The sequence below is a fragment of the Bactrocera dorsalis genome, chromosome 2 (assembly GCF_023373825.1).
Source record: "Bactrocera dorsalis isolate Fly_Bdor chromosome 2, ASM2337382v1, whole genome shotgun sequence".
Taxonomy (NCBI): Eukaryota; Metazoa; Arthropoda; class Insecta; order Diptera; family Tephritidae; genus Bactrocera; species Bactrocera dorsalis.
In genome coordinates this window covers 3,532,645-3,546,181 of record NC_064304.1, presented here as the reverse complement: position 1 = coordinate 3,546,181, position 13,537 = coordinate 3,532,645, and the positions used below count along the sequence as shown (strand labels likewise).

The window sequence follows — 13,537 nt, the reverse complement described above, 5'->3', positions numbered from 1 at the left end:
GTACATATGTATGCCTGAATGTATAGGTAAAGGTATTTATTGCTGACGAAAGTCTGTAAAATAAATGTGCTGACCATCAACTCCACAGAGCATCAGCTCTAGTCAGGGCTGGTAGTCAAAAGGTCACATGTGTCTGTGCAATTGCCATTGCTGCTGTTGTTGTTTTTTAACAATTCGCGTTTACGAGTGTAAGAAATTAATAGCAATTTATTTTAAATAATATATGTATGTATGTACATAACATACATGAAGCTGAAGATGGCGCGAAAATCAGGCAGGAGAGCACAACGTACGAGTAAGTTAAAGCAAATGAAAACTTTAGTCGCGCTCATTGCAGTGCTTTTGTAATTTGTCGTAGCAAATAAACAACAACAGCGCAATTAAAGCGCAAATTAAAATTGTTGCAAATTTATGTGCGATATATGTAGTAGTGGCAGATATTTACAGTTAATGTGAATTTACTATAACCGCAAAGAAAAAAAGATGCGAAAGCGGTGTCTAAAGTATTCTCTTCTTCTTCTTCAGGAATTTCAACATTTTTCTAAAGATTTCATTTTAGTGCAAAATCTATTTCAATTCAACTGCTTTTGCTGCCAGCGACTATCTTTAAAGCTAAGCTGCCGATTTGCGCAATGTTTCCGAAGTGCAACATAACTGTAAAAGTAACAACGCGTAGTTGTACAGCGCATAAAAAGCATACAACGCACACTTTCAAAAGGTAGTCATGCAAAAACTTTTTTATGAACACTTCAAACAAGTTTCATGCATAACAAATTTCGAGATGCCACACTTCCGGCAAAAGGTTTGAAGATTATTTTTTGTTTTCATTTCAAAATTTGTACTTTTGCCATTCATTTTAAGTTTTTTTAAGAGTTTAGTTAACGCTTAAGGGGTTAAGACCAAAGGGGGCGAGTGAGTGGTGCCACGTTTGAGGGATATGCACACAGCTGTGGTTGAGGAACGAAAGTTGCTGGCAACTGTTGCGATATTAGTTTTCACGAACACTGACATATTAGAATAACGATAAGGAAAAAAAAACTCGTTTGCCAATGAAAAAATATAGTTATCATACATTTATGTGTGTGTGTTTGTATGGCAACACCGGAGGTGTTTATGAATGACCGCAATATTCAGCAAAACTCAGCTTAGCTGCGAAAGGTATTAGGTTTCGTGCAAATAAAAATGCCGAAAACAAAAACAAGGAACCTCACATGCAATTGTATGCGTGGGTGTGTGTGTGCAGCATGAGGAGGATACTTAAAGCAATATGAGCATTTTTCACGCTTATGCGCACGGCATATTAGTTTGCTTTCGGGCGCACTATCCCGGCAGCAGTACAGCATAACTGCAAATATGTATGTCCGACCGAATGCCGTTACAGATGACGTTATTGGTCAAACGTCAAATGTGCGAGTATGCTCCAGGGAGTGGGGTGTGCCAAAAGAGATGGATCGCCACAAAGTAGCGGCGAAAAAATACTGTTTATATAAAAAATGAAAAAAAATCGAGTTCGAATAAGCAGCTGAAGGTAAAATCACCGACAAAAAACGGTTATTAAAGATACGGTCGTTGCGCTCGGACGTGTTTTGCTGCCTTTGCGCATAGAATTGCATATTAGTTTGTTTAGCAAATGCTCACCTCAAGCTTTGCCGAGCACACGGCGCGGCGTAATGAGAAAAAATGACCAATTTCGTGAGGGTCGCGAGGGTTGTGGTTCGAGCGGCAGGCGTTGCTGGCGCTTTCGTGAGGGTGTACTTTGTGGGCTGTGCGTCACACATGCCACACGCAGCACACATGTACATTTTTCCCACTTTATATGCTTTTTTTTACTGCTTACAGCACTTTTAGACAGGTTTTATTAAAAGAAAAAACTTGGTAAGCCAAAACATCAAATCATAATTTATGATCATAGCAGGCGATAATGTCTGTGAGTGGCGGTAAAACGTAATAACTCGAGGCCAAGTAGGCTTAGTTCGTAGAAAAGTTCCGAGTTTATGATAAGAGCGCAGCATCAACCCCGCAAGGAAAACGCCTGTGCCACCTTACTTATCAGCAGCACAGGGGCGATTGCTAGGTGCGTACATGTGCATGTCTTCACGGAGTACATGTACCCGTATCTCTTCTACAGATATGTATTTGTTTTTCCACTGTGCTGCTCACTTTTATGGCCAGCCACAGTGGGCGTATCTTTCCTGTATGTTTTTTCATTAATTCGCTTATCATTATGTTGAAAAACAACCATTTCATTCCTTATCGTCGGCCATACATAAAACGAATACGGGTGCATGTGTGTGACACAAGCAACTTATATTTCATAATTTCCCTTGCCGCTGCCGTGCGCTTATCGCCAACTATTGCTACGCATTGTATCGCACAATAAACAATCGAGAGTTATGACTGTGTCTGAGTGTTAGATAAGAAGTAAAAAACAACTACAATATCTACAATAACAATAGTGTGCTCAGAGCACACAACTAGTGGGACAGCCAGCAGGCATCCGACGGTAAGACAATTGCTGATAGGCTCGAAGTAGCGAGCGGCACAAGTGGAGATTACTCGCGGTATGATACTCGTACGCAGTTTCCAATCACAACTATAACTACAACATGAGGCGCACAGCTCCAATCACCGCTTTAGACTTTGTACGGTGCTGGCGAAATGGTGACCTGACTGTAGGTACCAACTAACAAGCATCATTCAGCGTGCATTGGTGTGTGTGTGTAGATAGGGGAGTCGGTGTGTATTTTAGTATTTTACTGTAGTTTTTTTTTTGTTTTTGTAATATATTATTTTTTATTGCGTATTTGTTTACGCCTATCTTTTAGACTTCGTATTGATGTATGTATGTGCATATGTATCTAGTAGAGCATATACACTGTAGTGAAGGGTTTGCATGGATATGTAAGATTATTTACTCGAACGGTGTTGTAATCTCTTTAGAAGGTTTCTTTCGTTACTTTTTATTTGGGTAAGATATGGTAAAGTCCTTATCTTTTAAGGTTAAAAGAAAAAAAAATCGTATGTACATATACATATACAAAGAAATTTATCTAAAAATATATAAAAGTCTGTGTATACATATGTATATAGCATATTATTCCCAGAGTCTGTTCCTTCTGAGATGTTTTACTGTATTCTGCTTTGCTTCATCTCCACCAACTGTGCCGAATGGCATTATACTTCGCCATCAAGCACAACTTCAATCAAAATCATTCTTTCACATTGCCTTCTTCAAGTGGCAATTTATGCCTACGTTGTTAAGATTTACTTGGAAGTATCTTACACATATATTATATGCATATGTATTCTTCTTCCCGTTACTCATTAGTTAGGTAGCAATGATTGCATGTGAGAGACAAAGGCGCTTCTTTGTTTCACTTGTCATGCCTTTTTGTGAAACATTGCTTCCACGCCAAAATAAAGTTAAAATGGCGGCTTTGAAAGTTCAAGTCTTACTGGTTTACATACCTAAGTCCATATATAAAATTAGTTTGTACTCACTTGGTTTGACGTTTGCGTCTGCGCACTGGGCGAATGCAGCACCTCGTGCTTCTCCAGCTGTTCGCGCGTCTGGAATGTCGCCGGGCATTGTACGCAGTGGTAGGCGCCCATTTCGCTGCCGCCGATCGAACCGGGACTTGAGGTTGAGCGCGCCGCGTCCATGTCGTAGACGCTGCCGCCACCGCCGCCGTTGTGGCTGCCCGCCAGCGCATGCGCCGCCGCATGATGACCGTTGTTGGCCAAGGCTAGCAATTGGCTGGTGGGTGAGGTGTGTGCAGTTGGATTGGAGGCCACACCGACGCCACCTCCACCAGCTCCTATACTGCCATTATGCATGCCGTTGTTCGCACCATTTTGCTGTTGCGCTTGCATAGCGGCCATGGCGGCCATTAGTTGCGCCGCAGCCGGCAGATGAGGATGCATGCCATGTGAATGTGTGAGATGTGGCGGTAAAGGCGGTAGTTGGTGTTGTGCAGCGGCTGCTGCTGCTGCTGCCGCGGCCGCCGCTGCGGCGAATGGCGATGTGGCAGCACTGAGATCGTTCGGTGGTGTGGGCGAGACGGTGGGCGTGACGTTTGGTATCATATTTGTTTGCTGTTGTTGTTGTTTGCTTGGCTTGGTATTGGGTGAGTTGGCGCTGTTGAGCGCGGTGTTGTTGGAGCTGTGGTTGGTAGCGCCCGGTGTTGCCGGTGAACGACGCTCGTATTCAATATTTGTAATACTATTGTTATTGTTTTTTATATTGCTATCGTTGTTGTTATTACTATATTGGTTTGGTGAACTTGTAAACTTTATATTGCTGCTATTGCTATTGCTGTTACTGCTGTTGTCGTCGTTATCCTCGTTATCGTCGTCAATATCGACGATGCTATCTTGTGCGTAGGATTGTTGGAGTTGGTGAAGGTGTTGTTGGTGGTTGTGTAGCTGATGGTGGTGGTTGCGGTGATGGTAGGCAAGACTGGATGGAACATGTTCTGAATTAAGTGTCTCATGTGGATGTTCGCAGGCGATGTGCTCGCTCAGAGACTGCAAGTAGGGAAGATATTGAAGATGCTAATTAGTTAGGTGGATAATATGTAAATGTAAATATATGAATATTGGAACAATTTCCGTAAATATAGCCTTTTTTGTCATTTTGACATCCTAAACTTGCTAAAGTTCTTTTCGATGAAATTACTTACCTGAAATCCTAGTCGCTTGGGGCATTGTGGGCATTTCACCATAAAATCTGTGTGTGGTGAAATCGGACCCGGCATGGAGGTGTTCTCCTCCTCAGCGTTACTGCTGCTTTTCGAACTGTTTTGGTGGAGTGGATGGTGTAAACTGGATGCCAATGAGGGAACTGCAATGAAAAAAGAAATAATTTAATAAAGAAATATGAAGGCAACAGAAACGATAAGTCGTTACATAAGAAATTGTTAAAGTTATTAGTAATTCAACACATTTTCGTTTTCATATTTTTTTTTAATACGAGTTTATATTTTTTTATGTATTTTGTAGCTGTTATAATCAGCATTGACTCATTCTTTAGAAATTTACATTCTCATATACCATATATTAATAAAAAAAATTCCAACCAAAGAACTTATTCAAGACATTCAAGCCAAAAATTCAACCAAACGCCATTTTAATTCCCATGTATCGTGTTTTTGTTTCGTTTACCTTCTTCGTGCGGTTGTTCGGTGAGCTCGTACCTCATTTTGTGCCACCACCAATTAAGCGGCCGTTAGCGAACCAAGAGAAGTGAGTAACATACAAAAAGTGGTAAACAAAAAAACACACGAATGAACTGCGAAGGTCTGTGCGACTTGGAAACAACTACAAAAACTTCAGAGCTAAACGAAAAAATAATTAATAAAAAAAAATTAAGTGTAAAAGATATTTTTCAAGCGATAAGTCATTAAACGAATTTGTGGCCGACGCTCGTTGAATGTACCGGTGCATGAGTGTGTGGTGTGTTGTAGCGGGTTTGTACCAGCAGATAAGCGGCCAATGAGATTGGAACGTTGAAACGAAAAAGCCACACAAACGCTTGGCAACGAGTTAAAAAGTTGTTGGATTTTGGAATAAAAAATATGTGAGTGTGTGCGTGCAGACGTTTAACTGGAATTTCAGCGGTTTTACCTAAGTGCGGGCAGATTATTGAAAAAAATAAGTTTATAAATAAGCAAGTTCTCGTTTAAAGATTCTTGCAAACCACAGAATTTGACCTTTGTTTTTATCGCTTTCATTTGATTCTTCGCAAATTTTCCATGAAAATAAAGCAAAAGTCAAGAGTATAAACTCTCACATGTGTGCTACATAAATGCGCGCATTCTTAGCGCAACAACAAACAGCGGCGACAACGCACTTTGCACTTCGCTTCAAGCGAAACTTATCAGTTTTATGCGCACAAAAGTCAGGGATGGCTGCGAGATCAACTCTTTCTGTATTTCATGCTTGGATTCCAAGTGAATCTTCATGCGCAAAGTGCACGCACGTACATATAGTAAGTATGTATGTATGTATGTATATATCAGTGATGTGCCTATAGCCCAACTGTTGCACGAAGCCATAATTATATAGCCAAGCAAGCCATTATATGAGAGTCCATACATAAATACGCACAAATACATATGTATGTATCTACATATATGTATGTATATTAACACTTGTGCATTAGTGTGTTTCTGAAAGGCTGTATGTTATATGAAAGGTTCACATAACACTTGTTTTTTACGCTGGCATATAAGCATGATGATGATCTCATCGTCAGGTCTCCGTTTCAGGTCTCAAGCTACACACCAAGTAAGACAAGCACACAAACAACAACAAGCATGTGAATAACAACCACCAACAATCAGACAAGACACTGCGATAGACAGACAAGGTACTTAAAGGCAAGAAATTCTTGCTTGCTGCCAAAGCAAACGTGAGCTGGGAACTCGTCTTCGAACAGGGCGAATTTAAGAGAGGAAAAATTTAAACGAAAAAAAATTAAACGATAAAAAAGTATGGCTTTTGAAGGCAATGCTAATAGCAGAGGCAAAAGCAGGTTGTGGAATATTCATGTTCGGGTATTGAGCTTCGGTGTTGGGATATTTAGTTTCAGGTACAAAGCTAAAGTTAAATTGTTCAGGAGAGAATTCTTGTAACTGTTTCTATTAATTGAAGCAGTGTTCCTGATATAAGAACTACATGGTCGTCAGTCCTCAGAAAAAATACCAAATTTTTTCGAAAATATTATTCAATTTAGAAACAAAAAATGTTTATTGACTGATATAAAAAAAAATATAAAATAAAATATACATAAGTATCAAATTACTCATTTTCTACGCTTTCTAGGCAAATAAGCTAAATTTTGTAAATTTTTTACATTATTCTCCAACACTGTTAGCGCCGAACAGAAGGCTACAAATCACGGTGAGTCAGTGTACCTTTTGTTGTTTGCTTGAGCGTAGGTAAGCGAATTGGTAAAGAGCAGAGCAGCGCGGCTTTGGGGCTAGGGCGAGTGAGAGAGAGAGAGATGCAGAGCAACAGTGGATGTGTGCGTGACCAATTGCGCTCGTATAGGTGTGAGTGAGTGAGCACAAAGAAACCAGCAGCGAAACGCCACACAATGACGGTTAACTGGTTAAAGTGGCACCAACAATCAGATGACAACAACAACAACAAAACAGAACGATAACAAATAAAACGGAGAGCAAGATATCCGTAAAAAGTAGTAAAAGTCAAAATGGTGCACAAAATGGAGTTTCGAGCGCTAGAAATGGAGCTTGAATCCCACGAATAAAGCGCGAGTATTCAAGCGGAGCAACTTGGGCATGTGTGTGCGCAGCTGAGTAGGTATGTTGCATTAATTTCAATTAAAGCAAATACTTCACGTAACGAGCTGTAGTGTCGCCGCCAAGTAGGTAACGCTGAGCGGAATTTTGTTGCAACTTGCAAGTGCGCTTGACGCAATGCAGCTGCGAGAGTAATATTTGTACAGCTTGTGTTATTTTTTACGAGCTCTTATCACTTCGATCTCATTAAGATGCTGCTTTGTGACTATTAAAAGAAATTAATTTCGTTAAAGTTTTATTAAAAGTGCGATGGAGGGCAATTGTGTCCTCGCTGCTACATGTGTGTGTGTGTGTTTTGTTGACTGCCGGGACACTAACGAATGCGTTTCTTCAAGCAATTGCCACTCTCCCAAGTGACACAAACAATTTGCGTGTTTTCTTGTAACTTGCGGTGCCTCATACAATCATACAGACACACGCCATTGTGCCACATCTCTGCTGCAAGTCTTCGTAATATGTTCCATTCCCACTCGTGTGTGTTTTTGTTAGTTGTTGGTATTGTCATTTGATAGTTTACCTTAATTTACCTCAATTAACCGTAGGCAGGCTGGCAGACAGGCAGCAACAACAACCGCAGCCACAATTTATTGATCAACGTGCGTAGCGGAGGCTGATGACTGCTGGCCACAACAACAACAACACACGCACACACATAATAACTCATAGTAGAGGCTTTTATTTATTAGTGTTGTTGATGTTGTTGCAATAGTCACAGACAACACTGTTCAATGGCACATTTTGTTGCGCCCAACGCTTGTGCAAGTGTGTGTGTGTGGAATATTTTCACGACAGCAGCAATAATCATCAAAAAATAAGAAATCAAAATGTTCAGCAATCAACAATGTCGAGGCAAAAAACATGTTGATACCTTTTGGGCGCAAGCATGCAGAGCTTGTGTTGTTAATTGCGTGTGTTGTCATGCCGCACATTTGTGTGTGTGTGTTTGCTGTCGGCGCTTTCTTCTTCAACCTCCATGCAACCGTGATAAGCGCAATGTTGTTGCTGTAGCGCTATCCCAAGCTTGGACAGTTTACTATAATACGCTTTTTTGTTGTTTTGTGTTCGTTTCCATTTTTATATGGGTTGTTGTTGTTGTTGCGATTGCTGCTGGGTCGTTGATTGCATTTGAAGTGCAACGTTTACAATTACAATCGTTATTATGGTTGTGGCAATTGTGCGCACATTGTTGTTGTTGTTGTCGTTGTTATTGTATTTATGATTGGAGCAGCCGTTTAAGCTTTGAACGTTGAGTGAATGAATGCAACTGTTTGTTGTGGCAACATGCTTGTATGTGTGAGTGTGTGAGCGCTTGGCGTCATCAAGAGTTCGTTGTACCACAGGGAAGAAATTATTTTCACTTTCTTTACAAAATGATGGAATTTGTGCAATTACATATTTATTTATGTACACATGTACATATACATACATCCATACATATGTGCTTGCGGTTTACTGTGGAAAAATACATCGAAAGACTTTTGTATAAAGAAAATATAAAGAATTTTATGTTAAATTAATTAATAAATAATTAAGACAAAATGTTAACTTCGGCTACACTGAAGCTATATACCCTTCACAGTTGCATAAAAGGCTATAAAAAGGTCTTGATCTTGATTTTGATCGGTCAGTTTGTATGGTAGCCATATGAAATGGTGATCCGATCTGAACAATTTCCGCTCCGCAGCGTTTAGCTTGGCCTTGAACAATAATCTCTGCCAAATTTCGTAAAGATATCTTGTCAAATAAAAAAGTTTCCATACAAGAACTTGATTTTGAATGTTCAGTTTGTATGACAGTTTTACGATATAGTTATCCGATGAGGGTGATGCCTACAAATGATCAGTTTCTTGGGAAGAAAAGGGCGCGTGCGAAAATTTGGAGCGAAATCTAAAGAACTGAGGGACTAGCTTGCATATATACGGACATACGGACGGACGAATGTGGCTAAATCGACTTAGCTTGTACAGGTGGTCATTTACTTTACAGGGTTTCTGACGTTTCCTTTTGTGTGTTACAAATATCGTGGCAAACTTAATGTTTCCGGTAGTAAATTTTTGGAGCTTCCTGAAGATAGTTCGTGCCGGGTATTATTTAGAACACTTCGAATTCCTACATAGTATCTATGTTTCTACAAATACACCACATTTCTTAAAAATCTTTTGGTTTTCAATTTCCAAAAAATCTGTCATTATTTCAACAAGAGCTTCAGTGACACGCTATTTGTCATGAGGCGACCTTGAAAACTCAAAGCTTGCACGTGGTATAATTTTCGTTAGCTAATTGCAGGGAAATGTGAAATGGAAACCAAAATTTCAGCCAACTTTGTGTCAAAATCAGCGGCGTTGGCAAAAAAAAGAAATGCCAACCGTTTGACAGGCTGCTGTCATTAAAAAATGCTCACACAATTTAGGTGCTGACACTTAAAAATTACCGTCTTTTCAACAGGTATGTGCCAAGTAATGGCCAGCTATGCAGGAAATCGCTAAATTTAAACATTTCGCCAGCGACGGAGAAAACAAAAATGATGTTTCCAAAATTTAGTTAAAAATGACGAAAGCGCCGCCAGTCGAGCGGAAACGCTTGCGAAATGATACTTGCTCACCTTCGAGCGCTTTTAAAATACATTATTTTCCAATTTTCTTTTGTATTTTTTGTTTTATTAACCTCGTCGTGTGTGGATTTTACTGCATAGAGGATCATAACATTTTTAAATGCCAATAAAATGCCGCTGCAATTTGTCAAATTCTAAGTGTGAAGTAAATAAATTAATATTATTATGAGATGACCGAACTTTGGCGTGGTCGCTAATTTACTAGCGTCAAGTGGGCAAAGTAGTAAAACTGGTGAATGTGCCTGTAAATCACGACATCGCGCCGACTGGGCCAAAATGCACAGCCAGACTTGTGGAGGCGGTGTCTAATACCGTTATCAAAGCAATTACGCTGAAATGGTCTGTTGCAAACGCTCATGAAATCGGGTAAATCAAACACAAGAAAAGAGTATATTAATTCAAAAGCAGCCACATATGCGCTCTCGCCTGAACACCGTCACAGGTGAGTGCGTGCGCACACACGAGCGGCGACATGATAAGCTCATCAGCATAAAGTTGGGCAAGAATAAGGATGGTTTTTTTTTAATCTCATTGTTTTGTTTCGTTTCATGCGACGTTTTTATGCCGTTATAATTTGACGCTGACGTTGCAAATGTTCCGTATCTTCAGTTGTCATAGTTTCTTATTTACTTTGGTTTTTTGTTTTTTTTGGTTAGAGTTTAGGCAAATCCGCTCGGCCAGACAAACGTACTAGCAGCAGTTCCATCTCTACGTTCCGGCCACATTCCGCTCGTTTGCCATATATTTTATTGGTGCAGGTTAACATTAAAAGCGCTCGTAAAGGTGCCAGTTTATTGGCCACACGGAGAAAAACGACTTCAGCAATGAGCTGTGAAGGCGATGGGCGCTGAAAGCAACACCAACAACGACATGCTCGTACTGTGGGCGTAATGAACAAGTGTCTCCAAGACAGCTGCGCGCGCGAAGCGTGTGGAGGAGAACATGCGTTGCCCGTCTGGGCGGTTTAGCGCACGTCCGCCGCCAAATCTCTTGTGGCCATGTTCGACAAGCGACGGTATTTAGGAAAATTATGAGCGAAATAAAATTATTAAACAATGCAAAGGCATAAAAGTATAAAATATATGTTTAAACAATTAAAAAGCAAGCGAACTTTTAAATAAACAAGTTGTTTATGTCCTGATTTTGTATTTGCTGCGCTCATTTATTGCTGTTGTTGTACAAGTACGAGTAGCACAACAAAAACATTAAAAGTTTAAATATGTTTTGGCTTTGCTGGTTTTGTTTTTGCATTTGCGGTTTTTCACCAAATGAAAATGACAAAAACGATGATTGAGTTTGACGTGCATATAATTGGTGCGAAGAAAGTGTAGTTTGTAAACAAAAAACTAGCACAACGTGGTCCCAAACTAATAAATAATAAATAACTGTGTTAGCCTTAATGGCTGTGAAAATTTCCAAAAAGAATTGGAACGAATTGGCCATTTTAATGAATGGGAAGATTAATGAAATTATTTTAAGTGGCACAGCTAGAGTGATGGCTTGAAAAATGTGATGTGTTTACGGGTTTCAAAAAATTGAATTTTGATCGGATCTTTCTGAAATTCTACAACACCTCTAGAATATTACATTACTACATTTTCAAGTTGTTCCGAGTAATAGTTTCGGAGATGCAGCCTTGAGAACCTGTGCCTTTTTCTCGAAACTGCGTTTTTGAAGTCGTTTGTCAAGATTTATCGATAACTACTCAACAGATCGTCATGAAATTTTACACAGGCCTTTGGGATACAATTCTTAAAGACTGGAACGAACAATTTTTTTTCGATAACTTTTATTTGAAAAAAAAAATATCGCGAAATTTTCACTGAAATTTTAATTTTTTTTGTAAGAAATATCTGACAAAAATCTAATTTTCAGTTTCTTTTTTCCTTCGTCCAAGTTCTAAGTTAAGGTTTTAACTAAAACACGTATTTTTTCACTTTAAATGATCCTGTAAGGAGTTTATTGCCAACGCGGGCCGCATCTTTTTTCTAAGAGGACACCGGAAATGGCATCGCAATGGCCGTGTTCAAAAAATTTTTTCCAAAAATTTCAGAACTTCTTTGTAAATAGTGTATGTTTATGACAATAAACAACTCTAATATAATATTTAATTTTTTATATGAGAAAAAACTTGTTGAAAAAGGCTGTTTTTTACCCATGAAACCCAAGTAACGGCGGCTTTAGAAAGCTGTAACTCAAAAAAATTTTTAAATTTTTATTTTGGTTTTACAGAAGATTTATTTCCAACTCTTCCCACATGTTAGAATGAAATACTCAATAGTAAAAGCTCCTCTATCGTCTCCAGAAGCTTGATGGCTTTTTAATTGTTTACATTATTGATATGAAATCGCTAAAGTCAAGAGTGTGCAAAATTTTTGCACTTTCTATGGCACATTTTGGTATAAATGGTATTCTTCAACATTCTTCAGTATACTCCGGTCACAAGAGCATACACAACTGTATGTGCATTTTTCATTGGATCATAAATTTCAATTATGTACGTCCAAATATTCCAAGACTTATCAATCATACTCAATTGATATGTATCACAAAAATAAGTACATATGTGTGAATGCAAGGAATTTGAAGAAACGTCACACGAAAGAACGAATAGAGAGCTGAGAGGTACTGAGAGCTGTGACAATATCAAATGTAATATTTTATAAAAATTTTGTTTTTATAAATTGTTTAACTTTTATTTCATTTTTATTTTTTATTTTTTTAAATAATTATTTCTTTCCGAAATTTCATCTTCTCTCTTCCTTTAATTTTCAATTACACTTTTATTAGCTCATTTGACAGTATGTTTGTATGTAAAGGGAGATTTTTTAAGAGCTTGATAACTTTTTAAAAAAAAAAAAAACGCATAAAATTTGCAAAATCTCATCGGTTCTTTATTTGAAACGTTAGATTGGTTCATGACATTTACTTTTTGAAGATAATTTCATTTAAATGTTGACCGCGGCTGCGTCTTAGGTGGTCCATTCGGAAAGTCCAATTTTGGGCAACTTTTTCGAGCATTTCGGCCGGAATAGCCCGAATTTCTTCGGAAATGTTGTCTTCCAAAGCTGGAATAGTTGCTGGCTTATTTCTGTAGACTTTAGACTTGACGTAGCCCCACAAAAAATAGTCTAAAGGCGTTAAATCGCATGATCTTGGTGGCCAACTTACGGGTCCATTTCTTGAGATGAATTGTTGTCCGAAGTTTTCCCTCAAAATGGCCATAGAATCGCGAGCTGTGTGGCATGTAGCGCCATCTTGTTGAAACCACATGTCAACCAAGTTCAGTTCTTCCATTTTTGGCAACAAAAAGTTTGTTAGCATCGAACGATAGCGATCGCCATTCACCGTAACGTTGCGTCCAACAGCATCTTTGAAAAAATACGGTCCAATGATTCCACCAGCGTACAAACCACACCAAACAGTGCATTTTTCGGGATGCATGGGCAGTTCTTGAACGGCTTCTGGTTGCTCTTCACCCCAAATGCGGCAATTTTGCTTATTTACGTAGCCATTCAACCAGAAATGAGCCTCATCGCTGAACAAAATTAAAGCGCGAAACACATTTCGAACCGAACACTGATTTTGGTAATAAAATTCA

At 39.0% G+C, this 13,537-nt stretch overlaps 1 protein-coding gene across 1 annotated transcript in view; it reads right to left on the bottom strand.

The window, feature by feature from the left end:
- The window catches only part of LOC105226759 (zinc finger protein 1), a 61,910-nt gene that overhangs the window by 24,621 nt on the left and 23,752 nt on the right, over positions 1-13,537 (bottom strand). Inside the window, exons 2-3 of the mRNA XM_011205780.4 lie at positions 4,683-4,843; positions 3,502-4,527 (exon numbers count right to left, since the gene is read on the bottom strand). Coding sequence (XP_011204082.2) covers positions 3,502-4,527; positions 4,683-4,843 — 1,187 coding nt within the window. The remainder of the gene's footprint in view (positions 1-3,501; positions 4,528-4,682; positions 4,844-13,537) is intronic.